At 42.5% G+C, this 27,902-nt stretch overlaps 1 protein-coding gene across 1 annotated transcript in view; it reads left to right on the top strand.

Moving 5' to 3' along the window:
* Positions 1-5,084, top strand: part of pax4 (paired box 4) — a 48,428-nt gene extending 43,344 nt beyond the window's left edge. Inside the window, exon 6 of the mRNA XM_060903504.1 lies at positions 4,855-5,084. Coding sequence (XP_060759487.1) covers positions 4,855-5,084 — 230 coding nt within the window. The remainder of the gene's footprint in view (positions 1-4,854) is intronic.
* Positions 5,085-27,902: the final 22,818 nt, after the last annotated feature.

The raw sequence follows: 27,902 nt of genomic DNA, 5'->3' as shown, positions 1-27,902 counted from the left end.
AACAAAGTGATGTATAATGTATGTACAAGTATTTGCAGTAAATGCCACTGTCATGCAGCCAGTTTTCCCTGCAACATTCTCACCTAGTTCTTGCTGGTCAGAGCTGGTTCTCAATGACAAAGAGCCAGGGTGGTATTTTACACTTCCTACTCATGCACAGGTAGTAGCAGTGCAAAATTCCTATAACAGCAAACCTCTAAGTAAAACCCATGAGAAGCATGAGAAGGAGATGCTATTTGCACAGTGGCATGTCACTGAAGGGGCTGGGTGACTAGTCTATCTATAGGCCATGGTGATGGTGTCTTCTAAGCCAGCCTTAGAAGGGAGCTCCAACATTTCCAACAAGGCAGATTCTGAAAGGCAGTTGATACGAGGATCAAATTGGCTGCCATCTGGTCAAAATAGTTCTGTAGGGTGCATAATGTGGACAACAAGGAACACTCTGTAGGCTTGCCTTCACAGAAGGCTGCAAACATTCTGAGTTTAATCACATGGTCAGCCCAGAGTCATTTGTCCACCAACAAGCAAGGGAAGCTTTATACCAGAGTATGGAGTTCTTCCACTGTTTTTGCTGCAGTGATCGCTCACCAAAAGGCTGTTTTCACACCCAGCTTATTCAGCATCTTGTATAGATTCATAAGGAAAATGCTTAAGGGACTCCTGTACATCATCCTACACTGGACTCTTGGGGAATTGTGGTCAATGGAATCTCCACATCCTTTTAAGAAAGGCCATAATAGATTTGTAAGCCCACAGAGCACTACCATCTGGTTCCAGTCCTTGGTTGGCAAGTAAGTCCAATGGGCAAAACATAGAGACACAGGTGACATGGCTAAGTATGCCAAATCTCTCTGTACATTTGCAGACAGTAGAGGTCCTTGGGGAAGCCACCACATGTAGTAACTACTTGTGAAAGCAGCAATGGAAAATAAGATCTTGCCATGTCTGGGCTACACACTCAAAAAAATAAAACATTGGATTTACTTAACCAAGTTATGGCAACCGGTCCCACGAAACTGTGTTAATTTAGATGTATTGAATACAGTTATGTTTTGAATAACTCAACATAACTGTATTCAATACATATAAATTAACACAGTTTTGTGGGACTGGTTGCCATAACCCAGTTAAGTAAATCCAATGTTTTTTTTTTTTTGAGTGCATGCAGGTCTCTGTGGCCGAGTTGTTCAATTCTGTGTGAGGTAGTGAGGATCAGTCATTAAAGGAGGAAATAAGTAAATGTGTGTAGTGCATGGTGAGGTCAGTTGTAGGAGAGTTCATCCTATTCCAGGTGGCTATCTGGCCTTGCCAGATACAATTGGCAATTGCCATTCCTACAGTGTTGGCGGCATCATGCTGTGTGGGTACCTGTATTTCTCAGTGGCAGGAATGGGGAGACTGCTCAGAATTAACGTAATGTATAAGATGTATGACAAATGCAGCCAAATACAGAGAGGTCCTTGAAGAAATTCTGCTCAATAATGTACAAGCTCGGATTTGGGTCAAGGCTCACCATTCAGCATGAAAATAACCATAAGTATACAGGTAAGACAAGGCTGCAGTGGCTTTGCAAATGTTCTTGAATGTTCCAACCAAAGCCCAGATATGAAACCCATAGAATATCCATGGAGAGACATGAAGATAGCAGTTTACACACTCTCTCCATCCAATCTGACTGAGTCTGATCAGATCTGCCAGTTAGAATGGGGGGAAGTTGCCCAAATCCAGGTGTGCAAAGCTTGCAGAGGCTCGAAGTTGTAATTGTTGCCAAAGATGCTTATACAAAGTACTGAATCTGAATACATATTTACATAAAAGAGCTTAGTTTTGATTTTAAATGCATTTACATTTCTAAAAACATTTTTGCATTGTCATTATTGATTATTTCGAAGACTATTGTGAAGACTAAAAGCAATAAAATCAATTGAATCTGTTTTAAATTAAGTCTATAACACAGTAAAATGTGCAAAAACTGAAGGTGTCTAAACATTTTCTGAACCCATATAATAAGCATAGCAGACAGAAAGCAAGGGACATTTGGAAAACAAGAGAAACCACCATCCTTCTGAACAAAGAGATGTGTTGAGTAGAACCCCTTGTCTGAACTGTGCAGTCTATCTTTCTGACTATATGCCTGTCCAAGAGATTCTTCATCAGTCAGAGCAACAACTTGAAGTCTAATACTAACAAGTTTGTGAGCCCCAATAAATTTTGGGGCCATTGGCCTAAATGAAGTTTGTTTCCCTAGACCCTAGAATGGGCAATGTTTTCAGCCCTAAAGCATCCCATGCCAGTCACTGCTCTTCATTATTGTGTTCTGAGGGATGATGTATGGTCGGGCCTGGCACGATGGGCGGGCCTTTGGGGGCCGGGCCTGCCTATTTAGTCACGTAGGCCCACCCTGTCATAGGCTAGGGCCAACAGCTTAACACAATATTTAAAATAAATAAATAAATCGCAGGCTACTACAATTAAATGCTTTTCTTTTTTTTTAAAAAAGGGCATAATATTAAAGAAAAATCCTTAATTTAAAATGTGTATACATGACACACTGTTTTCTTAACGTTTCGGCCTGCGCCCATCTCGTCAGCCCTGCGCTGTCATGCACTTGGCGTTTGATTTGCAAACTAAGCACTGGAGGTAAGAAACTGGTTTTGACGTTTCAGTTAACCTACAAAACACATCTGTATTAAAGATTGTCATGCTTCACAAAACTAGATTTGAGACATAAAACTTTTAATGCGCATGGTTTCACTTAGAAGGGATTCAGTGACTGCAGTTAGGCTTTGTGCAGGGAGGATGAGTGTGATGTAATCTTCTGTTGCGCACTCTTAATTGTAAATATCAATCTTAATTTGCTGTCAACATTGATCACAATCATCTGTTTGCGCATTCAGTGTTGGGTATTCGGAACGAGTTTACAACATGACTCGTGCGCAAACGGAATACTGCCAATATTCCGTATGAAACAGAATATTCCCTTCAAATGCGCTCAGTGACAGACAATATATAGCAGCGGAACAGGGTGTCTGAAGAGCTCAAAATACACCATTTTAGAGTGGGGTTTTTTTTTTCAAAAATTTATTCCGGGGGAGCATGCCCCCGGACCCCCCTAGTAAAATTGGGTTCACCGATGCGTGCCCACCCCCAGCCAGTGCAATGCCCGGCTACTAGACCGCTTCTGCCACCGGGTCTGTGTATGGTAGTTATTGGGAGCACTGTATAGCAAGGTGCTGACCAGCTTGCCAACAGAGGAGGGGTTGCATTACTTATTTGTATTATTTGACCAGTAATTTTACAAAGTAGTCTAGTTAACAGGGCGGCACGGTGGTGTAGTGGTTAGCGCTGTCACCTCACAGCAAGAAGGTCCGGGTTCGAGCCCCGTGGCCGGCGAGGGCCTTTCTGTGCAGAGTTTGCATGTTCTCCCCGTGTCCGCGTGGGTTTCCTCCGGGTGCTCCGGTTTCCCCCACAGTCCAAAGACATGCAGGTTAGGTTAACTGGTGACTCTAAATTGACCGTAGGTGTGAGTGTGAATGGTTGTCTGTGTCTATGTGTCAGCCCTGTGATGACCTGGCAACTTGTCCAGGGTGTACCCCGCCTTTTGCCCGTAGTCAGCTGGGATAGGCTCCAGCTTGCCTGCGACCCTGTAGAAGGATAAAGCGGCTAGAGATAATGAGATGAGATGAGATGAGATGAGTCTAGTTAACAAGTTGACTAGTCATTTTTTTCCATAGTTAAAGCAAGAACAGTTTCAGGACATCCATACATTCAGGCTATTGTATTTCTGCAGCAAAGAAAATGCACTTCCATTAACGGCCAGCACAGGCTACAAATTAAAATACTGCCATCAGTGCTTTTTCAGGCTACATTGTTAACGAGGAAAGTAAATAAATTGTTTCAATAAATGAGCAAAATATTAAATCCATGTGTCATATTACAATATTTTATCAATTCTTAAAATGCAGTTATGTGAACAAGTACTGGCAACTCAGTGTCACGCTAGTGCAGAGAAACGGTGCCTAGCGTGACTTCCAGGTTGCGCTTTCCAATGCATGCTGAACAGCCTACCTCAAACTACAATTCCCACAAACAAGCACATTCGTTGACTGTAATTATGCACACCTGTTTCTTGTTTGTCTCTCAGTCTGTTTATTTATACCCCTGTTTCTATTGCCTTTTTTGTTTTGTGTTTGTCATTATTAATGCCACTTTGCCTAGTCATGTTTATGGTTATCCATTCTCCTCATGTTTTGGTTTTTCATGCTTTTGTGTTTTATTTGTGAGAATCTTTAAAACTCCACGCTTGCATCCATCTCCACAACTCAATCCTTACACTTAGCTGAAATGGTTAATTCTGGAACTAAGGGCATGCTGTGCTGCATGAAAGCTCTTTATAAGTTAATAATGTATGAAGGATACAACATCTACAGCACCATCTGGAAAGTTTTTCTGCCATGGTTCAACTCCAGCTTCAGAAGAGTCTGAAGTCTTGATCAAAGTCTGTTTGAGCCAGTGTACACTGATGATCTGACTCTAAACTAGTTAGTGGGATTGAATTGTGATTTAGTAAAACAAAATAAATAAATAAATAATTTGGCTAATTTATCAATGTATTGTTTTCACTGTTTAAAAAGAAGTTGAGAACATTTTAGAACGTTTTAGTCTGAAAAAATCTATATATAAAGTTTTACAGAAATGACATAGAGTAAAACATACATATTAAATAAAAGCTTTATAGTGACAAGTTGAATACTACACCAATTAACTCCATGGTCTATTCCACAGGTTTGGCAGAGCCACATTACCTGGAAAGCACAAAGTTTCCCCTATTTCTGCCAGCAAATTGTCTCTCAGGGAGAAAGTCACAGCCAGCAGACAGATGTTCAGACAACAGAATGTCAGTGGTTCATCAGATAAGACTTTCTCCTCCTTTGGTTCATAATATTGGAATGCACAGTCACTGCATTTCAGATACGACAGCAGGTTTCCTATTGGCTCATCATAGAAAGGAGGAAGTTACAAATAGATCAACTTATTTTACAGAATGGGCTGCTCATCCTTCATTCACTGGACAGTATATTTGATTGGAGATGACAGAATTAGGTATATGATAAAAGAATTCCAGTTTACATTGGAAAGGTACAAATTCTGTTATGTAATAGCAGAGGGCAGCAGAGCAAATAAGTAACACCTACATTTCAAATAGAGTTTCTAGTCAAATCAGTTGTATTGTAGACCAAAACACATTGACATACACAGGCAGGTAATCTTGTACTTATAGGACCATAATGAAAGAACAAAATAATACAGGAATACAAAGCTCCACTGGACTACATACAATACAATAGTATGAATAGTGTAGTCGCATAATGGTGGTAACAATAAATGCATACATCAATATTGGTAACTACATGTTAATTACACTGAACAACTGAGTAATTGGATGGCATACATTTTATCTGTAAACAGTTAATTTGTGCAATTTATAGTCATCATGGATACCATCAGCAAGGTATGCTTCTCCTTTTGGAAGTACTCCATGAAATATTTAAAAAGTTTGACTGCATAAAAGAATGAAAGATTAAAATACACCAATGGACTTGTGACTTTGTGTGTCTACATATTAATTTAATTTATATAATAAATTTTCTAACTTATAACAATATGCAAGCTGAGAAACAGGCATAACTAATTCTGTACAAAGTATTATGGGTAAAAGAGTCGTTAAATATACAGGAAGAAACTTATTTCTATATAGCTGGGTTTTTTTTTTTTTTTCACATACACATCTGAATTGAAGCAGGGTGACACAGTGGTACAGTGGGTAGCATTGTCAACTCACAGGTACAGGGTCCCTGATTTAATTCTAAGCAAGTTATTGTCTGTGATCTCCCTGGGTATAAATGGTGTTCCTCAGTGTTCTCCAGTTTCATCCCACCTCCTATAAACATGCTAGTAGGTAGACTGACAACTCTAAATTGCCCTCAGATATGAATGAGTGTGCAAATGCATTCCCATCTAGGACATATTTTCTACATTGTGCATAGTGGTCCCAGGATTGACCATTACCCTGATCAGGACAAAGTGGTTAATAAAGCTGAATGAATGGTATGCAAGCTCTTTCACCCTGCACTAAACACGCTTCTTTGGGACAGTTGGGACATGCTCATTGCAAACTGTGCAAGTAGGATGTAGATATTCACCCTCTTTTAAACACTATGTGGTAAAAATGGAAAGACTTGGGCCAATCAATGTCATAGCACTGGCTAATTAAAAGTTATTAAACCTCCAGGAATCCAGGCTGGTTGGTAAAAATAAGAAGCATTAATAGGCTAGCTTTAGAGCCCTGGAGTTTCAATCATTAATACATTTCCTGAATCATTGTTCATTATTTAACCATGTTAAAGCAATCCAAATTCACAATATGCTGAAATTCACTACATGGCCAAAAGTTTGTGCACAGGCACATTCAGTCTGGACCATGTTTGAGCTAGGCTCTTTAGTTTGATTAAAGTTTATTGCTACCATACAAAGACATTCTAGACAATTGTGTGCATCCAATATTGTGGCCACAGTTTTGGGAACACTCACACATGACCCTGATGGTCAGGTGTCTACACACTTTGGGCCATATAGTGTATGTACAACAGCAAGCATATAAGCAAACTGAAAAGTTTGACAATGCCTATATCCAAGATGTCCAACATGCAAGAATGGCCAGTAAGAGGGCTGAGTATCTTTATTACTACAATGCATCATACATGTCCAGGATTTGGTGGTGTAGTAGTTAGCACTGTTGCCTCACAGCAAGAAGATTCTGGGTTCAAGCTCAGTGGCCCCCGGGGGCCTTTCTGTATAGAGTTTACATGTTCTCCCCGTGTCTGTGTGGGTTTCCACCAGGTGCTCCTGTATCCTCCACAGTTCAAAGATATGCAGTTACCGTAGGTTAACATGAGGCGGCCTTGGGCGGAAGTGCCCTTGATCAAGGCACCTAACCCCTAACTGCTCCCCGAGCACTGTAGCATAGCTGCCCACTGCTCTGGTGTGTGTGTGTGTGTGTGTGTGTGTGTGTGTGTGTGTGTGTGTGTGTGTGTGTGTGTGTGTGTGTGTGTGCACTGATTGCTCACTTGTGTGTGCATGCATGTGTTCACTGCTTCAGATGGGTTAAATGCAGAGGATGAATTTCACTGTGCTTGAGTGTGCATGTGACAAAGGCTTCTTCTTCATACATTACTAACCAAACCAATCCCTATTCTAAAAAAGCTGGAACACTGTATAAACCATAAATAGAATGCAGTGATTTGCAAATCCTTTTTGACCTATATTTGATTGAATACAATACCAAGACAAGATATTTAATGTTCAAACTGATAAATGTTATTGTTTTTGTAAATATACACTCATTTTGAATTTGATGTCTGCAACACATTCCAAAAGAGCTGAGACAGGGACGTGTTCACCACTGTGTTATATCACCTTTTCTTTTAATAATACTCAGTAAGCATTTGCAAACTGAGGACACTAATTGTTGAAGTTTTGAAAGTGAATTTCTTTCTCATTCTTGCTTCATATATGACTTCAGTTGCTCAACAGTCCAGGGTCTCTGTTGTCATATTTTGCACTTCATAATGCACCACACATTTTCAATGGAGGCAGGCAGGCCAGTTTAGCACTTGCACTCTGAAGTCATGCTGAAGCCACATTGTTGTAATACATGAAGAATGTGGTTTGGCATTGTCTTGCTGGAATAAGCAAGGATGTCGCTGAAAAAGACATTGTCTGGATGGCAGCATACGTTGGTCCAAAACCTGTATGTACCTTTCAGCATTAATGGAGCCTTCACAGAAGACATGGACACTAATGGCCCTTTTCCACTACCCTTTTTCAGCTCACTTCAGCTCGCTTCAGCTCACTTCAGCCCGACACGGCTCGCGTTTCGACTACCAAAAACCAGCACGACTCAGCTCGCTTCAGCCCTGCTTAGCCCCTAAAACTCGCACCGTTTTGGAGTGGGGCTGAAGCGAGCCAAACCGTGCCGAGTGAGGCTGGGGGCGTGAGCAGACACTCCCCTGTGCACTGATTGGTGAGGAGGAGTGTCCTCACATGCCCACACACGCCCCGCGAGCACGCTGGGATCTGTAAACACCGCAAACCCGGAAGAAGAATAATTACGAATTACGAGAATTTCTGAAGCCTTATGCGCCTCGCCTCATCTATACGCTCTTGCCAGTATCTGTCCGCGTTGTCGGTGACAACAAGCCACAGCACCAAGACCAGCAACACTAACGACTCCATGTCCTCCATGTTTATTGTTTACTATTCGGGTCGTGAGACTACCGCTGAAAAGATCACTGAATCAGTGACATACAGAGCATCGTGGACGAGTTCGCGGAGCGCAAGGCTCGTCGTATGCCCTTCAAATAATGCGCGCAGTAGGCTATTGATGTTTTATTATGAGCCATGTACAGTATGTCGCCTAATGTTTTTTTGTTTCTGAGTTACATGTTCGTTTGAAGGACTTAATGTACAAAATAACATAGTTGCACCCCGTAGTGTTGAAATTGGTAAACACAGTGCATTCAATGAGGTTTGCACCACCCTCCTTTTATTTCTGACTCTTCCTGTCACCGTTGCAACCTCTGAGCGCTCATTCGTATGCCCTTCAAATAATGTGCGCAGTATAGGCTATTGATGTTTTATTATGAGCCATGTACAGTATCCTAATGTTTTTTGTTTCTGAGTTACATGTTCGTTTGAAGGACTTGATGTACTAAATAACATAGTTGCACCCGGTAGTGTTGAAATTGGTAAACACCGCAGTTGCGGACATTTTGTAGCCTAAAATGATATTATGATAAGCTTTAATAAAGGGCCCGGTCATTTGCCCCGCCCCCGGCCCGGCTCTGACTTGTTCCGCCACTGTCACTGATGTCACTGTTTGCGCTGCTTAACGACATCACATAACGTCCACCCACTTTCGCTAACTCCACCCAATGTGTCCACCCACTTCCAGCCAGCACGGTTCAGCGCGGTTGTAGTCGAAATGCAACTCCAACAGCCCCGCTCAGCCCGACTCAGCTCGACTCGGCACGGCATGGCTCAGCCGCGTTTGTAGTGGAAAAGCGGCATAACACACCCCCAAAAGATTTTGAACTTTGAACTTTGTGTTGGTAACAATCTGGACGGTCCTTTTCCTCTTTAGCCTTGAAGACTCAACATCCATGATTTCCAAAAATAATTCAAAATGTGGACTTGTCAGACCACAGCACACTTTTCCACTTTGTGTCAGTCCATCTCCGATGAGCTTGGGCCCAGAGAATTTGACAGCATTTCTGAATCTTGTTGATATTTGTCTTTTGCTTTGCATGGTAGATGTAGCAATGTACTGCATTTACCAACAGCAGTTTTCCAAAGTGTTCTCAAGCCCATGTAGTAATGTCCTTAATTCAATCATTTCACATGTTAATGCAGTGCTGCCTGAGATCAAAGGTCATGGGCATTCACTGTTGTTTTTCAGCCTTGCCCCTTATGTGCAGAGATTTCTCTGGATTCTGTGAATTGTTTGGTGATATTATGGATTGTCGATGGTGAAATCCCTAAATTCTTTGCAATAATGCATTGAGAAATGTAGTTCTTCAACGGTTGGACTATTTGCCTATGCATGTTTTCACAAAGTGGTGAACCTCACCCCATCCTTGCTTGTGATTCATTGAGCCTTTCTAATTACCAAATTTTTTTACTGTTTGCCAGGAGAATGTTCCAAACAAGGTTTGTTTGTTTGTTTGTTTGTTTGTTTGTTTGTTTGTTTGTTTGTTTGTTTGTTTGTTTTAACATTTCACAACTTTCCCAATCTTTTGTTGCCCCTTTCCCAACTTTTGTGGAACATGTTGCAGGCATCAAATTCAGAATGAGTGTATATTAAAAAAATAATGTTTATCAGTTTGAACATTAAATATCTTATCATTGTATTGTATTCAACTGAATATAGGTTGAAAAGGATTTGCAAATAATTGCATTCAGTTTTTATTTACATTTTACACATCGTCACAATTTTTTTGGAATCAGGGTTGTAGCAACCCTACACTGCAGAGAACAGAATACAATGTAATTGGCCAGGTCTGGTACTGGCTTAAAGGTGGAGTACAAGATTTTTTTCAGGAGTATTTTTTACCATATTGCTTGAAAAGCTCCTCACACCCATGTTGCAAGCAGTACAATAGAAGGTTTGACCCAAAAACGAAATATTTTAATCCAGTCTACAGTGTAAAATAAAGGAAAAACGCCATCAAATCCTATCGAGGTAACCACCTCAAAATGATTGGATACTGACACGTCAATCAGACTGAAGCCCGCGACCCCAAACCCCCCCACCCCCCAACCCTCACCGCCCCACCCCCGCCCCTACCCTTGCGCGTACAGTATGCGCAGGGACCACTCCAGCCATTTCAAAGCAACGGATACACAATGTAGGTTTTGCTAAGGCCAAGTTTACATTAGACCGTATCTGTCTCTTTTTCTTCGCGGATGCACTGTCCGTTTACATTAAAACGCCTGGAAACGCCGGGAAACAGGAATCCGCCAGGGTCCACGTATTCAATCCAGATTGTGTCTGATCCGGTGCTGTGTAAACATTGAGAATACGCGGATACGCTGTGCTGAGCTCTAGCTGGCGTCGTCATTGGACAACGTCACTGTGACATCCACCTTCCTGATTCGCTGGCGTTGGTCATGTGACGCGACTGCTGAAAAACGGCGCGGACTTCCGCCTTGTATCACCTTTCATTAAAGAGTATAAAAGTATGAAAATACTGCAAATACTGATGCAAATACTGCCCATTGTGTAGTTATGATGGTCTTTAGGCTTGCCATCCTTCCACTTGCAAGTGGTAAGTGACTTGCGCACAGCGGTTCAGTCCCGAATCACTGCTCGTGCACTACACTCGCGTGCTCTGTGAGCTGCACAGGGCCGGAGTGCGCACCCTCCAGAGGGCACTCGCTGTTCAGGGCGGAGTGATTTGGAGCGCAGCCGCTGAGGAGGAAGCGATGAGCCGCACTGACACATTTCAACTTACGTGCCGAATTAGTCATGTGATTAGTGTATCCGTGTATTGGCGTTGCTGTGTGCATGCGAATCGTGTATTGGCGTTGTTGTGTGCACGCTAATCATTTTTAAAAACGTTAATCTGATGATCCGCTGATACGGTCTAATGTAAACCCCACCTAAGTTAGCATGATTTGCAAAGTTAGCTGACATGGATTGTTGTACTAACGCGTATAGTCGTATTACGTCCTTGATGGTAGTTTTTCCATGGTATTTATTTCATGCATACAAACGATTTGTTAGCTTAGCTGTATGTGGCACAAACGATAACTCTTATTTATTGTTTTCTTAGTTATGAAAGCATGGCACAAGCCAGTTCGACACCAATGAAGCATGGGTTTTTGAAACCACCTCCTCCTCCCGTATCCACTATTCGTTCGGATTCACTCTCAGGCTCTGACCTGTAAGTACCATTATGTTCGCATAAACATGGTTTTGGCAACATGCTTTGGAGGCACGGGTAGGGAGGGGGGTGGAGACACGGGGGGAGGGGGAGGAGGGGTGGAGACGCAGGGGGTGGGAGCATGGCGAGGGCGGGCGTGTTTCTTTTCAAAATATGGCTTGCGGGAACCATTATTCCAAAATCTCGTACTCCACCTTTAAGAAGGATCAATGAAATAGAGTGAAATTCATAGTTTTGTATCTGTCACCAACCATTCAAACTAAATCTTTACAAATGTTTAAAAAAATTATCAGTTATTATTTTATGCTGTTTTCCATTATGGGGTGAAATAATAATAATAATAATAATAATAATAATAATAATAATAATAATAATAATAATCTGCAGTATCCCAGCAACTTTCACAAATATTGTTCTCATGGTTAGTTCTTGGCAACTTACATAAAATAGTAAAGATCCCTAGTCATCAGGAGAAATCCACTCACAGCACAATAATGCAGCACACCAAAGTTCAGCTTGATAGGACTTACAGTACCTGAGAAATAATTATGTAACCCCACCCCTGTGGATGACTGTGTCCTAACCTGAACAAGTTTTGCACAAATCCATCTAAAATTTCACGGATTGTAGCTGTTTGCAAATATTAATCTGCATCCTGTAACAATTGGTTGTGATTTGGTGGCCATGTTTACAAGCCTCAATTTGTTTTCAATCATTTGGAGGATCAGACACTTCTGAATAATTTGACACCAATTTAGTAAAGGTATGGAAAAATCCTGGGACTAGTTTGCAAAAGAAGGCTTTGCATATGATGAAAAGTATCATAAATTTGACTGGGTGGGGCTAAATTGGCAAAATAGCAAATCTTAATGCAGTCAGCCACAGAAGCAAGAACTGGAATTTTAATTTCCCTGAGGGAACCCGCCCAAAGGGATCAATAAAGTTCTATCTAATCTAATCTAATCTAATCTAATCTAATCTAATCTAAGCAGAAGAGCAAAAGGTTTGACAGTACTCTATATTTTACAAGAGATATGCTTGCTTTTGCATGCATAAACACGAATAGGAGGGAGGGGCTAAATGGAGCAAAAGGCAGACTTTTATGGTTTCACTGACAGAATCAGGAGGATGAAAAAAGAACTTTCACTGTACACTACATTTTATAAGAGAACTGCTTCTCTTTGTGTCCAAAACATGAGTAGAGCTCTGCAGTGGCCAATGTCAGTCAGGTTGAATCAATTGCTAGTCCTAGAAGAATCTATCATTCAAGTTTAGTAACAATAGCTCAATGTTAACCCTATAAAATACCTGATGAAACCTGATTGGCCAGTGACAACTCTGGTTTCTAAGTAATTAGGTCATCATTTTAAAAAACCACTTACAAATTAGCACACAGCTGCAGTCTAAATTTTACAAAATTTCAGTTTGATCTGAATTACAATTTCTGAGAAATGGTTATCTGAACTTAGATCCACCCCTAAGTATTACCACTCCCCTGTTATGTATATGATCTGTGAGTCTTCTCCTGTAGAGGCCTGTAAAGGAAAAAGAAGAAGAAGAAGAAGAAGAAGAAGAAGAAGAAGAAGAAGAAGAAGAAGAACAACAACAACAACAACAACAAAAATCCTAATGAAAAGTTGAATAACTAAAAAAGTGCATTTCCTGAATAAAATGCAGAATGATTGTGCAGCTTTAAAAAAAAAAAGTTCCTGGTGTTGCTAATGTGTTAGTAAGGGCATTTCCACGTGGTTGCTAAGGTATCACAGGTTGTTGCTAAGTGGTTGTTAGGGTATTCCAAAGTTGTTGCTGTGGTATCCCAGGTGGCTGCTACGGTATTGCAGATGGCTGCTAGGGTGTTGCTAAGTGGTTGCTATGGTATCCCAGGTAGGTTCTAGTTGGTGGCTATGGTGTTCCAGGTCCTTGTTAGGGTGTTGTCATGACTTGGAAGCAAGCGCTCATTATTGCTTTCCATCATGGTCTGTCTAATTGCATCAAAGATTAACTGGTGATGAGAGAGCCAGCCACTGACCTTGAATCTCTGATTGACCAGATAATCTGGCTCAACAACCAACTGCATTAGAGGAGGCATGAATGCCACCTTGAGCTTTGTCCTGGCAGTTCAGCCCTGAGTTCTTTGCAGAATCTCCAGAGTTCATCCCCTGTTCCTGAGGAACATATGTTGCTAGGAGGAACCAGACTCTCTCAAGCTGAACGAAGCCATAGAATGAGGGAGCAGTGCTGCCTCTATTGTGGGAAGCCAGACCACTTTTGCTCATCATGCTCTGAGCTTTCAAGGAAAAGTGCAGTCCTATCCAGGAGGGGGAGTACTGTGATGGGAGCAACCTTTACCCCCACAGCCTCTACCACATGCTTGCGGATACCAGTCATGATTTCCTGGGGACACCAGCAACACCACACTCTTCAGGCTCTTGTAGACTCTGATGCAGCTGGTAATTTCATGGATTCCTCCCTGACCAGTGACCTTCACCTCCCCATAACCAACCTGGACCGCTGTGATGGCCCTTGATGGAAGACCCTTAGGAGAAGGTACCACTGACCATATTACTGCACCTTTTCTTATGCCCATAGATGGAAGTCATTATGAAAAGATCCAATTTAACCTTATCCAGTCTCCTAAGTACCTCGTAGTGCTTGGTTTCCTCTGGTTGCCTCACTATAGTCCCCACATCAATTGGTCTTCAGGAACTGTCATCAAATGGGGGCCCACTTGCCAAACTACTTGTCTCCTTTTTAGAGTCTCTGCCCTTATCCATAAGTCTCCTAGTCCTCTTGAATTGTCCCAAGTCCCTTCTGAGTACCATGACCTGAATGAGGTTTTCAGTAAGAAAAGAGCCACATCACTGCCTCCTCACAGCGAGCTGAACGACTTCCGACCAGTGGCACTCACTTCACATCTGATGAAGACATTGGAGCGGCTCTTCCTCAGCCTCCTAGACCCCAGGTACAACATGCCCAGGACTGTCTGCAGTTTGCGTACTGGGCAGATGTTGGTGTGGAAGACGCCATCCTCTACCTGCTACACCGAACCCACTTGCTTCTGGATAAGGGAATTGGCACAGTGAGGATCCTCTTCTTGGACTTCTCGAGTGCCTTCAACACCATCCAGCCCCCTTTGCTTCAGGACAAACTGAACAGGATGCAAGTGGACCCCTGCCTGGTCACCCAGATCTCCAGCTACCTCACTGACAGGCCGCAGTACGTCAGGCTGAAGGACATCATGTCTGACACTGTGATTAGCAGCACTGGAGCACCACAGGGCACAGTGCTGGCCCCTCTTCTCTTCACCCTGTACACCGCAGACTTCTGCTACAACTCAGAGCTGTGTCACATTCAGAAGTTTGCCAATGACACAGCCATCATTGGGTCTATCAGTAACAACAGAGAGGAGGAGTATAGGAGCCTGGTGAGGGACTTTGCTCTGTGGTGCAACAGGAACCATCTACAGCTCAACACCTCGAAGACCAAGGAGCTGGTCATTGACTTTGGGAGGTCCAGACCAAGGTCAAGACCAGTTCTGATCGAGGGAGTCAAGGTGGAGGCTGTGGATTCCTACAAGTACCTCGGGCTGTGGCTGGACAGCAAGCTGGACTGGACTTGCAACACCAATCACTTATACAGGAAGAGACAGAGCAGGCTATACTTCCTTAGGAGGCTGCAGTCCTTTAACATCTGCAGGAAACTCCTGTGGATGTTCTATCAGTCTGTGGTTGCCAGTGTCCTGTTTTACACCATGGTGTGCTGGGGGGGGGGGCAGCACATCCAAGAACGACACATCCAAGCTGGACAAACTGATCAGGCAGGCCAGCTCTGTGGTTGGCATGAAGCTGGACTCTCTGGTGGCGACGGTGGCAGAGAAGAGGTCTATGGACAAACTATTGAACATCATGGGCGATGCCAGTCACCCTCTGCACACCGTCATCAGCAACCAGAGGAGCCTGTTCAGTGACAGAATGCTCCTTCCCAAGTGCAGGATGAACAGACTCAAAAACTCCTTTGTCCCTCATGCCATCAGACTGTACAACTCCTCTCTGGGGGGGAGGAGGGGTAACAGGAGGACAGAGGACGGGAAGGAGCAGTAGCCTAGCCTAACAATAAGCAATACCGGACAATGTGCAATATAAAGTGCAATATCTCTCCTGCTGCCCCCTTCCCTTTTTCCCCTCCTCTCTCTCCCCCCTTCCTCTCTTCCCCATATCTTATTCTTTTTATATTTGTATATGTAAATAGTTAATTTATTTTAATTTATCTAGAAGTTTTTCTCTATTTCTTTTCTCGGTTTATCTGTAATGATGCTGCTGGAATCTTAATTTCCCTGAGGGAACCTTCCCAAAGGGATCAATAAAGTTTTATCTAATCTAATCTTATGATTGTGCCATTGACCTCCTTCCAGGAACTTTTCCTCCACAGGGTAGAATCTTCTCTCTCTCTTGCCTGCTGAGACCAAAGCTATGCAGGAGTATACCAGGGACTCCCTAGATGTTGAAATCATGAATCTTTCATCTTCTCCCACTGGAGCTGGGTTCTTTTCCATTAGCGAAAAGGGTCTCTGACCCTGTATTGACAACTGTAGGCTGAATAAGATTACTATGAGAAACTGTTGTCCTTTACCCCTTATGTCTTCAGCCTTTGAGTTGCTTCAGGGAGCAACAATCTTCACCAAGTGAGACCTTTGCAATGCCTACCACCTGGTCTGGATCCAGGAGGGAGATGAGCAGAAGTCTGCTTTCAACACACCAACAGGGTACTATGAGTACTTTATCATGCCATTTGGGTTAAGCAATGCCCCAGCAGTCTTCCAAATGCTCATCAATGACGTCCTGAGGGATATGTGGAACTGGTCTACCTTTGTCTACCTGGATTATATTCTAGCATTCTCAAAGTCCCTTCATGAGCATGTCCATCACGTCAGAACTGTCCTCCAGTGCCTTCCTGATAACCATCTTTTTGTGAAGCCCAAGAAGTGCAAATTTCATGTTTCTGAGGTTTCCTTTTTCAAGCTTATCTTGTCCAAGGGGAACCTTTGCATGGACCACAAGAAGACTCAAGTGGTTCATGACTGGCTTCAGCCCACCTCTGTCAAGGAGTGTCAAAGCTTCCTTGGTTTCACAAATTTCTATTCAAAACTTATTAGAAATTTCAGCTCCATGGCTGCACCACTGTCTAACCTAACCAAGAAGCAATCTGATCCTTTGGTCTGGTCTCCGGAGGTTTAGAGGGGTTTTCAAAGTCTTACGGTGAGGTTTACTTCAGCCCCTATCCTTACTTTACCTGACCCTTCACTCCCTTTTCTCATTGAAGTAGATGACTCGGATGTGGTAGTGGGTGCAGTTCTCTCCCAGCATCCTGCAGATGGTAAGCTCCACCCTTGCACCTTCTCCTCTTGCCTGTCTCCTGCTGAGAGAAACTATGATGTGGGTGATAGAGAACTCCTGGCAATCAAACTGGCCTTGGAGGAGTGGTGGCATTGGCTTGAAGGGGCCCAGCATCCTTTCCTGGTGTGGACAGACCACAAGAATTTGGAGTGAATAAAATAAATAAATAAATAAATAAATAAATAAATAAATGTGCAGAAAGCCAAACATTTCAGCCCTCAGCAGGCAAGGTGGGCTCTTTTTTTAAATTGGTTTGATTTTGTGTTATCTTATAACCCTGGCTCAAAAAATCAGAAACCAGATGTTCTGTCCAGGCTTTTTCAGAACACAGACTTTGAGAACATGCCGGCGACCATCCTACCTAACTCCAACATTGTGGCTTCTGTACATTGGGGAATCAAGATGGTGGTGCAACAAGCCCAGCAGCAGGAGCCAGATCCTAGTAATTGACCATCAGGATGACTTTTTGTCCCCACCTCTATGCACACCCAGGTCCTACAATGGGAACATTCCTTGCAGCTGACTAACCACCCCAGCACAAGCAGGACATTCGAGTTTGTCAAGAAGTGGTTCTGGTGGCCTGGAATGAATGGAGATGTCAAGTCTTTCATGGTTGTTTGCCCTGTTTGTGCCCAAAACAAGACCCGCCACACCCTTCCCCATGGTCTTCTTCACACCCTACCTATACCCAAATGGCCCTGGTCCCACATCTCCATGGACTTCATTCCAGGTCTCCCCAATCCCAAGGAAATACAGTCATTTTGGTTATTGTGGACCATTTTTCCAAGGCCTGCCATTTTGTCCCATTACCCAAACTCCCCTCTGGTCATGAGACTGTTGAGATTGTGTGTCACCAAGTGTTCAAAATTTTTGGCCTTCCCTTGGATATAGTCTCTGATTGCGGGTCCCAATTCACTTCACAATTCTGGAAGGCCTTCTGTAAGCTGATCGGGTCCACTGTCAGCCTCTCCTCTGGTTTCCACCCAGAGTCTAATGGACAGACATAGAGGTTTAACCAAGACCTGTAGAGCATCCTCCAATGGCTGGCTTCCACTAACCCTTCATCTTGGAACAGGTATGTCATCTGGGTGGAATATGCACAGAACATCCTGTGTCACTCTTCTACAGGTCTCTCACCTTTCAAGTACCAGTTTGGGTTTCAGCCTCCACTGTTCCAAGACCAAGAGCCAAATGTTGGGGTACCTTCAGCCCAGACCTTCATCCAATGGTGCAGATGTGTCTGGTGCAAGGTCCAGTCAGCTCTTCAGAGGTCTGTATGATGATACCAGCTCCAGTCCAACCACCATTGCAGACCTGTTCCATCATTACATACTGGGCAAAGAGTCTGGCTATTGATGCGAGACTTTCCCCTGTGGGTGGAGTCCCACAAGCTGGCTCCACAATTCATGGCTCCACAAATCCTCCCTTCAACGTCTTGAGGAGGATTAATCCAGTCTCCTATCATCTTCAACTTCCGCAGGCCATGCATGTTAATCCCACCTTCCACATCTCCCATCTATGACCTGTTACCACCAGCCCACAAGCTCCTGCAACCAGACCCCCACTTACCCCTAGAATTATTGATGGTGAGCCAGTTTACACAGTTGAGCATCTCCTGGATTCCTGTCATGTTCAGGGAGGCTTAGAATATCTGGCAGACTGGAAGGGGTATGGCCCAGAAGAGCAGTCCTGGGTCCCAGTCCAAGATATTCTGGACCCAGACCTCATCAAGGACTTCCTCCAGACACATCCTGATCACCCCAGAAGGAACATCAGGAGACGTTCTTAGGGAAGGGGATCCTGTCATGACTTTTTGACTGCTTTTCCTTTTTTGGCCATGTGGGGTCCTCAGTGTCTTTTGTTTGGTCTCATTATTGATGTATTGTTTTCACTGGAGTCTTGTTTATGTGCTTATTTAAGCCCCCTGTTTTCTGAAGTTCTTTGCTCAGTCTTGAGTTGACATGCTGTGCAAACCCAGTGACTAAGCCTGTTCCCAAGTTCATGCTCTGAGTTTTCTCCTATTTGTTTTCCTGTCATTGACCTTTGCCTGCCTATTGTGGACTTTGTTTTTGCCTGCCACTTTGGACTATATGCTGATTCTGACTGACACTGGATATTGACCCTTTGCCTGGACTGTACTTCTGGTTTATTGTCTACTTGCTGTTCAGATATTCCTGCCTTGTTTATCAGTAAAAACCCTTGATCTGAATAACCTCATCTCTGTTTCTGCATCTGAGTCTTATAACACCACCTTGTGGCACAGAGGTAGAGCCTGTTACACCAGAGACCTAGGTTCAATCCCAAGTGAACCTAACAGGGGTTGCTTGGTGGTTGTTATTGTAATTAGCATAGTTGCTAGCTGGTGGCTGTAATATTCCAGGTCATTGTTAATGTGCTACAAGGTAGAAGCTAGATGGTTTATATGGTATCTTAGGTGGTAGCAACAGTTTTGCTTGGAGATTGCTACAACCCCGATTCCAAAAAAGTTGGGACAAAGTACAAATTGTAAATAAAAATGGAATGCAATGATATGGAAGTTTCAAAATTCCATATTTTATTCAGAATAGAACATAGATGACATATCAAATGCTTAAACTGAGAAAATGTATCATTTAAAGAGAAAAATTAGGTGATTTTAAATTTCATGACAACAACACATCTCAAAAAAGTTGGGACAAGGCCATGTTTACCACTGTGAGACATCCCCTTTTCTCTTTACAACAGTCTGTAAACGTCTGGGGACTGAGGAGACAAGTTGCTCAAGTTTAGGGATAGGAATGTTAACCCATTCTTGTCTAATGTAGGATTCTAGTTGTTCAACTGTCTTAGGTCTTTTTTGTCGTATCTTCCGTTTTATGATGCGCCAAATGTTTTCTATGGGTGAAAGATCTGGACTGCAGGCTGGCCAGTTCAGTACCCGGACCCTTCTTCTACGCAGCCATGATGCTGTAATTGATGCAGTATGTGGTTTGGCATTGTCATGTTGGAAAATGCAAGGTCTTCCCTGAAAGAGGCGTCACCTGGATGGGAGCATATGTTGCTCTAGAACCTGGCTATACCTTTCAGCATTGATGGTGTCTTTCCAGATGTGTAAGCTGCCCATGCCACATGCACTAATGCAACCCCATACCATCAGAGATGCAGGCTTCTGAACTGAGCGCTGATAACAACTTGGGTCGTCCTTCTCTTCTTTAGTCCGAATGACACAGCGTCCCTGATTTCCATAAAGAACTTCAAATTTTGATTCATCTGACCACAGAACAGTTTTCCACTTTGCCACAGTCCATTTTAAATGAGCCTTGGCCCAGAGAAGATGTCTGTGCTTCTGGATCATGTCGATACGGCTTCTTCTTTGAACTATAGAGTTTTAGCTGGCAATGGCGGATGGCACGGTGAATTGTGTTCACAGATAATGTTCTCTGGAAATATTCCTGAGCCCATTTTATGATTTCCAATACAGAAGCATGCCTGTATGTGATGCAGTGCCATCTAAGGGCCCGAAGATCACGGGCACCCAGTATGGTTTTCCGGCCTTGACCCTTACGCACAGAGATTCTTCCAGATTCTCTGAATCTTTTGACGATATTATGCACTGTAGATGATGATATGTTCAAACTCTTTGCAATTTTACACTGTCGAACTCCTTTCTGATATTGCTCCACTATTTGTCGATGCAGAATTAGGGGGATTGGTGATCCTCTTCCCATCTTTACTTCTGAGAGCCGCTGTCACTCCAAGATGCTCTTTTTACACCCAGTCATGTTAATGACCTATTGCCAATTGACCTAATGAGTTGCAATTTGGTCCTCCACCTGTTCCTTTTTTGTACCTTTAACTTTTCCAGCCTCTTATTGCCCTTGTCCCAACTTTTTTGAGATGTGTTGCTGTCATGAAATTTCAAATGAGCCAGTATTTCGCATGAAATTTCAAAATGTCTCACTTTCGACATTTGATATGTTGTCTATGTTCTATTGTGAATACAATATCAGTTTTTGAGATTTGTAAATTATTGCATTCCGTTTTTATTTACAATTTGTACTTTGTCCCAAATTTTTTGGAATCAGGGTTGTATATAATTCTAGATGCTTGCTAAGGTGTTGCTAAGTGGTTGTTATGCTATCCAAGGTGGTTGCTAAATTGTTTTCTATGTTGTTGGCAGGGTATTGCTCGGTGGTTGCTAGGGTGAGCACTTCATTACTATTACTACATTATTCATCTACTTGCTGCGACAATACTGTTTTGCTATTTTTGAATGTGTGTATGTGTTGGCTGTGTGATTTAGAGAGTGACTGGAAGACAGAGTCAAATTTATTGTCTGTTCAGGAACACTTAGCAAATAAAACTGATTATGATTCTGGTATTCCAATGTGTATGCTAGGGTGTTGCTAGGTATGGTTCCTATCCAACCCCATGGAATATCAAAGAAATATCCTAGCAACACCCTAGTAACAACCTGAAGCACTCTAGCAACCACCTGGCAACACTCTAACAACCACATGAGATGTAATAACAACTGCCTAACAACACCCTAGCAACTACTTGGAATATTATAGCAACTGCCTAGCAACACCCTGAGGCTCCAAGTAATTTGGCACTTTTCTAAAAAATCTCCCTGTCTCCTGACATGTGAAAAAAGTCCTCCCGACATTTCATTGACTGAAGTCGAAAATTATTTTTATGCAGTTTTTTTTTCCAAGGAAGGCGATTGTAGCACCACTCGATCGTCGATTACTATTTTTGCCGTAAGAGGTCACCTCACCTAATCTAGTTCCCGCCTTCTGCCGGAAGTAAATCTGTGTACTTTCAGTTTTCTGCGGTCGGCAGCATTTGTTGTATTGACCAATGAAAAGGAGCAAATTAAGGATGCTAAAATGACAAAATACAGAACCTGATGGCTCTCAACTGCCTAAGAAGTCAACGAAGTACTTGTCGAAGCAAGGGCATAAAAACGGTGTTGATATTGGTGGGGACATAATTTGGCCAAGCACCCCAGTAGGCCATGGTTGTCGCACGAAATGTGGCCTACACTGTACAAATGATTGGTTGTCCATTCCTTTGTGTTATTTTGATTTTTAGCACCAGGTACACTTATGGCCCTTTTCCACTACCCTTTTTCAGCTCACTTCAGCTCGCTTCAGCTCACTTCAGCCCGACACGGCTCGCGTTTCGACTACCAAAAAACAGCACGACTCGGCTCGCTTCAGCCCTGCTTAGCCCCTAAAACTCGCACCGTTTTGGAGTGGGGCTGAAGCGAGCCAAACCGTGCCGAGTGAGGCTGGGGGCGTGAGCAGACACTCCCCTGTGCACTGATTGGTGAGGAGGAGTGTCCTCACATGCCCACACACGCCCCGCGAGCACGCTGGGATCTGTAAACACCGTAAACCCGGAAGAAGGAGAATTACGAATTACGAGAATTATGAAGCCTTATGCGCCTCGCCTCATCTATACGCTCTTGCCAGTATCTGTTGGCGTTGTCGGTGACAACAAGCCACAGCACCAAGACCAGCAACACAAACGACTCCATGTCCTCCATGTTTATTGTTTACTATTTGGGTCATGAGACTACCGCTTAAAAGCTCACTGATGTCACTGTTTGCGCTGCTTAACGACATCACGTGACGTCCACCCACTTTCGCTAACTCCACCCAATGTGTCCACCCACTTCCAGCCAGCACGGTTCAGTGCGGTTGTAGTCGAAATGCAACTCCAACAGCCCCGCTCAGCTCGACTCAGCACGGCACGGCTCAGCCCGACTCAGCCGCGTTTGTAGTGGAAAAGCGGCATTATTCTTAGACTTAGGCTAACATCTGCATGTATACAGGCAATACATTATCACACAGAGAAAGTGGACATTGAAGTTGCTGTGAATTTCGCTGTAGTGGATGACCTACCCAAAATACAACAACACAATCAATCAAAATTATGTGCTGCTGCTTCATTTTCACACAACTTTTACTATTTTCACACATTTGAAACATCATGTGCTTCCTTTTGAGTTACTGCAATTTCAGAATCTGGAAGTAATGTAGGTATGGGTGGTAGAAGTGTGAAGAGTTTTGGTAGTTGTACTGCATTTTGCAAAAATGTTTATTCATTAAGTTGAAAGGGTTAAGTGACAATTGTTTCACATTTTTACATTTTCACATTTTATTGCAGAGGTTACATACATACGCATATGCATATACATGCAAACTATGAGCAAGAAAAAAGTAAATATAAGTAAACATTTAGCATTACCTACAAGCATTTGTGTGTGTGTGTGTGTGTGTGTGTGTGTGTGTGTGTGTGTGTGTGTGTGTGTGTGAGAGAGAGAGAGATTGCAAACAGAAACTCCTTGCTGTTACAGTAAATATAAGTAAACATTTAGCATTACCTACAAGCATTTATTAGTGTGTGTGTGTGTGTGTGTGTGTGTGTGTGTGTGTGTGTGTGTGTGTGTGTGTGTGTGTGTGTGTGTGAGAGAGAGAGAGAGAGACAGACAGACAGACAGAGAGACAGACAGAGAGAGAGATTGCAAACAGAAACTCCTTGCTGTTACAGGATCATATGACAAAAATGTCATATTATGTCCTCCTTACGTTTTCTTTTATTGCCCGACATCACTGCCTGTGTGCTGTTTTGCTGTAGCAGCGAGCTGGATGCTGATTTTACCGCTTGCTACTGCTTACAGCCAATGACAACAAAAAACCATAGCAACGTCAAGGCAACGGGAGGTGGGCCAATCAAAGCTTCATAAAGCTTTTTTACCTGTCCCCACCAATAGTCAGCCGTCTTTGAGAGGTCTATTCACAACTGAAAATCAGCTGGAAGCAATACCGCGTTTGGTGTTTTTATTCAGCGTTTCCCGCATCGCGGCTTCTCCATTCAAAAATGGTATGGACATTTTAAACTCAGCTGAATATTGGTATGGACGCATCCATACCGTCCATACGCATTTTTACGCCCATGTGTCGAAGTATCAGTCGAGTTGGAAAACAGAGTATCCATGGGTCAGAGACAGCAAGAAAGGACTGATGTTCGCTGAGTGTGTTTACTGTTTTTAGACTTTCTCAGTAGCCTATGGAGGTAAAAACGATCTTCGAAAACATTCTGATCGACAAAAACACAAAGACAGTGAACGTTCTGCCAAACAGAGTAGTACACAGCAAAATCCCCAGTGTGGAATTAACACCCAGAGTGTTGATTTAACACCCTACTGTGTTTATATAGGTTCAATTGGACTCAAATTAACTTTGAAAGTGTTAATTCAACACTGAGAAATTTGCTGTGTACTCAAGCAAGATTGACTGATCTACGTCAGTCAATATTAGTAACTGAAACTCATCTCATCTCATCTCATCTCATCTCATCTCATCTCATTATCTCTAGCCGCTTTATCCTTCTACAGGGTCGCAGGCAAGCTGGAGCCTATCCCAGCTGACTACGGGCGAAAGGCGGGGTACACCCTGGACAAGTCGCCAGGTCATCACAGGGCTGACACATAGACACAGACAACCATTCACACTCACATTCACACCTATGGTCAATTTAGAGTCACCAGTTAACCTAACCTGCATGTCTTTGGACTGTGGGGGAAACCGGAGCACCCGGAGGAAACCCACGCGGACATGGGGAGAACATGCAAACTCCACACAGAAAGGCCCTCGCCGGCCCCGTAACTGAAACTGTGGACGATAAAGTGGCAAAAGCTGAGGTACTGTTTTGCCAGTTTATAGCTGAGCATAACTTACCATTTTCTGTTGCTGACCATATAACTTGGCTCGTGAAGGCAGCTTTTCCAGACAGCAGGATAGCAGAAAAATATCAGTGTGGACACACAAAAACAGCAGCTATAATCAATAAGGCTCTTGCTCCTCACTATATGGAAAACGTTGTGGAAACTGCTCAAGAGGGCCCTATCACCATCATGATGGATGAGTCCAACAAAAGGTCAGATGACAAAGCTTGTGCCATCATGGTCAGACTGCTTGACAAAAGGACCTTCAGAGTTGAAAACAGATTTCTAGGCATTCCAGTGTGCAATATACCGAATGCTCAAAACTTGTTCACAACTCTACAAGACACACTACAGTAAGTGTTTTTCCCATAACATAATAATTATTAACAGATAAGAGGATAGCTTTTTATTCCAGTCCTTAAATTCTGTGTAAATCTAATGATAGGCCTACCACTTCTTATTAAAAAAAATTTCTGTGTTAAGGACATTATTTGCTGTATATTTTACAGACATCACAGTATACCCTGGTCAAGCGTCAAAGGATTTTCATCTGACAATACAAGTGTTATGGTGGGCAAGAACAATTCTGTACTCTCCCGTGTAAGACAAGTGACAGGCTCCCAAGTATTTGACCTCAGCTGTGTTTCCCATATTGCAAACCTCTGTGCCAACAGTCTTATAAAGTCATTCCACCTACCAGTAGAAGATCTGCTCATTGATACCTACTATTATTTTCATGGAAGGTAAGTTATACAAATTCTTGTAAAAAAGTAGAATATCATTGAGGCTTAAGTCTTTCAGTTTTGCTCTCCATTATCAGTTATTTAAAAGGCTGCCTTTTTTCCAGTTCCAAAACAAGGGAGGAATATAAAGAGTTTCAAATATTCACAGGAGTCGACATGGAGGAGGTGCTTAAACATGTGTCAACAAGATGGCTGTCAATGGAAAGATGTGTTGGTAGAACCCTCTCCTAGTGGCCAGCATTACAAGCTTACTTTAACAGCAGTGATGACAAGGAAAAGCCTGGTCATGTCAAACGATGTGCTGATGCCTATGCAAGTGAAGAGATGTAGCTCATGTATTACTTTCTCCAGTATGCGCTCACAAAGTTGAATAAGTTAAATATTCTCTTTCAGGTAAGTATATCTTTGCCTTTATAGGCAGAAGATTATCATCACATAATATTTAATTCCCTCCATACTTCTTTACACTTTACACTTCAACTTAAAAATGGTATCATTAATTCCTCTCTTTTTAGTCTGATGATTGTCATGTCAAGGCTTACCTTCTGAACTTCATGAAAGTGGATGCTGTGAATATTGATGACATATCAAAAGTAGATTATAAGTGTGAAGAACAGCAGAAATCTGATGAAGATGGCATGCAAGCTTCCAGATACTTAGAATCCATCAGTGAGGAGTGTGATCCTGCAATTATTACTTGTTTCTATAGGTAAGTTTTAGCTTGGAATATTGAACTTTTTTGTGCTTATAATAGTATGTGCTTTTCTCTTGAAAATGGTGAAATCTTTCTCTTACAGGAGTGTAAGAGCTGCATATGTTGCTGCTGTGGAAAGGTTTTTAAAGAAGTTTTCCTTTGGAAACCCAATATTGAAGTCAGTAAGAATTCTAAATCTATTACACAGGACTGATGTGACAGAAAGAGAAAGTAAGTACTTAAAATACAAAATGTTTTTCACCAGGTGCTTAAACTGGGTATCAATATTTGAAAAACCTCTAATGGATCTTGTCTTTTTCAGTTCTGAAAGTTGCTGAGAATTTCTTGAAAGATGCCACTGATGAACAACTGGAAAGAATACTAGATGATTGGAGATTGTATCAGACCAGCAACTCACTACCACCACTTACAGCTGCTGACACCAAAGTGGATGAATGGTGGGCCAGACTACTCTCAAAAAAAGACATTGCTGACCAGCTGACATACAAGTACCTTGGAGACCTGATAAAGATCCTACTGATTCTACCCTACAACCAGGCACCTGTGGAAAGAGTCTTCAGCATGGTTGGCAAAATAGACACCAAATTCAGACCAACCCTCAGTAATGAGTCCTTGACATCACTCTTGTGCTGCAAAATAAACACAGATAACACATGCTATGAGACCAAACCAAGTACCTCCTTGATCTCTTTGGCTAAGAAGGCAGCAGTCCAGTATAATACTGAGTTTATGGAGGAGAGTTCCTGAATAAATAGACTGTGATACTGAAACTCTGTGATTGAAAAAAGGACAGTAACTGCAATAAGTAAACTTAATTATCCTATTACAGTGATCCATCCACATTGTTTTATTTGTCTCCTAATGTTGTTATAAATTTGATTCTTGATATTATTTTATCATAGTTCTAAATTTCAAAAAGATAAATGGTTTTGTTTTGGAATTTTTTTATTTACATTTTTTTTTTCAAAATTGTATTACTTCCTCCTTAAAGGAACAGTCCACCGTACTTCCATAATGAAATATGCTCTTATCTGAATTGAGACGAGCTGCTCCATACCCCTCCGAGCTTTGCGCGACCTCCCAGTCAGTCAGACGCAGTCAGACGCGCTGTCACTCCTGTTAGCAATGTAGCTAGGCTCAGCATGGCCAATGGTATTTTTTGGGGCTGTAGTTAGATGCGACCAAACTCTTCCACGTTTTTCCTGTTTACATAGGTTTATATGACCAGTGACATGAAACAAGTTCAGTGACACAAATTGAAACGTGGTGATTTTCTATGCTATGGAAAGTCCGCACTATAATGACAGGCGTACTAACACCTTCTGCGCGCTTTGACAGCGCATTGATATCTGAGCTCCATATCAATGCGCTGCCGAAGCGCGCAGAAGGTGTTAGTACGCCTGTCATTATAGTGCGGACTTTCCATAGCATAGAAAATCGCTACGTTTCAATTTGTGTAACTGAACTTTTTTTATATCAGTGGTCATATAAACCTATGTAAACAGGAAAAACGTGGAAGAGTTTGGTCGCATCTAACTACAGCCCCAAAAAATACCATTGGCCATGCTGAGCCTAGCTACATTGCTAACAGGAGTGACAGCGCGTCTGACTGACTGGGAGGTCGCGCAAAGCTCGGATAGGTACGGAGCAGCTCGTCTCAATTCAAATAAGAGCATATTTCATTATGGAAGTATGGTGGACTGTTCCTTTAATATGATTGTACTTCACCCAACTGACAGATAACAAAATTTGAATAAATAGATGTTATTTTGATACAGAAATCTTGTTTGTTTGTACATTTTAAATAATTTGTACCAGTATGTGTATCAT

Source organism: Neoarius graeffei, chromosome 21 (genome assembly GCF_027579695.1).
Source record: "Neoarius graeffei isolate fNeoGra1 chromosome 21, fNeoGra1.pri, whole genome shotgun sequence".
Lineage (NCBI taxonomy): Eukaryota > Metazoa > Chordata > Actinopteri > Siluriformes > Ariidae > Neoarius > Neoarius graeffei.
The sequence above is the reverse complement of the archived record's forward strand: the minus strand, read 5'-3'. Positions and strand labels throughout refer to the sequence as shown.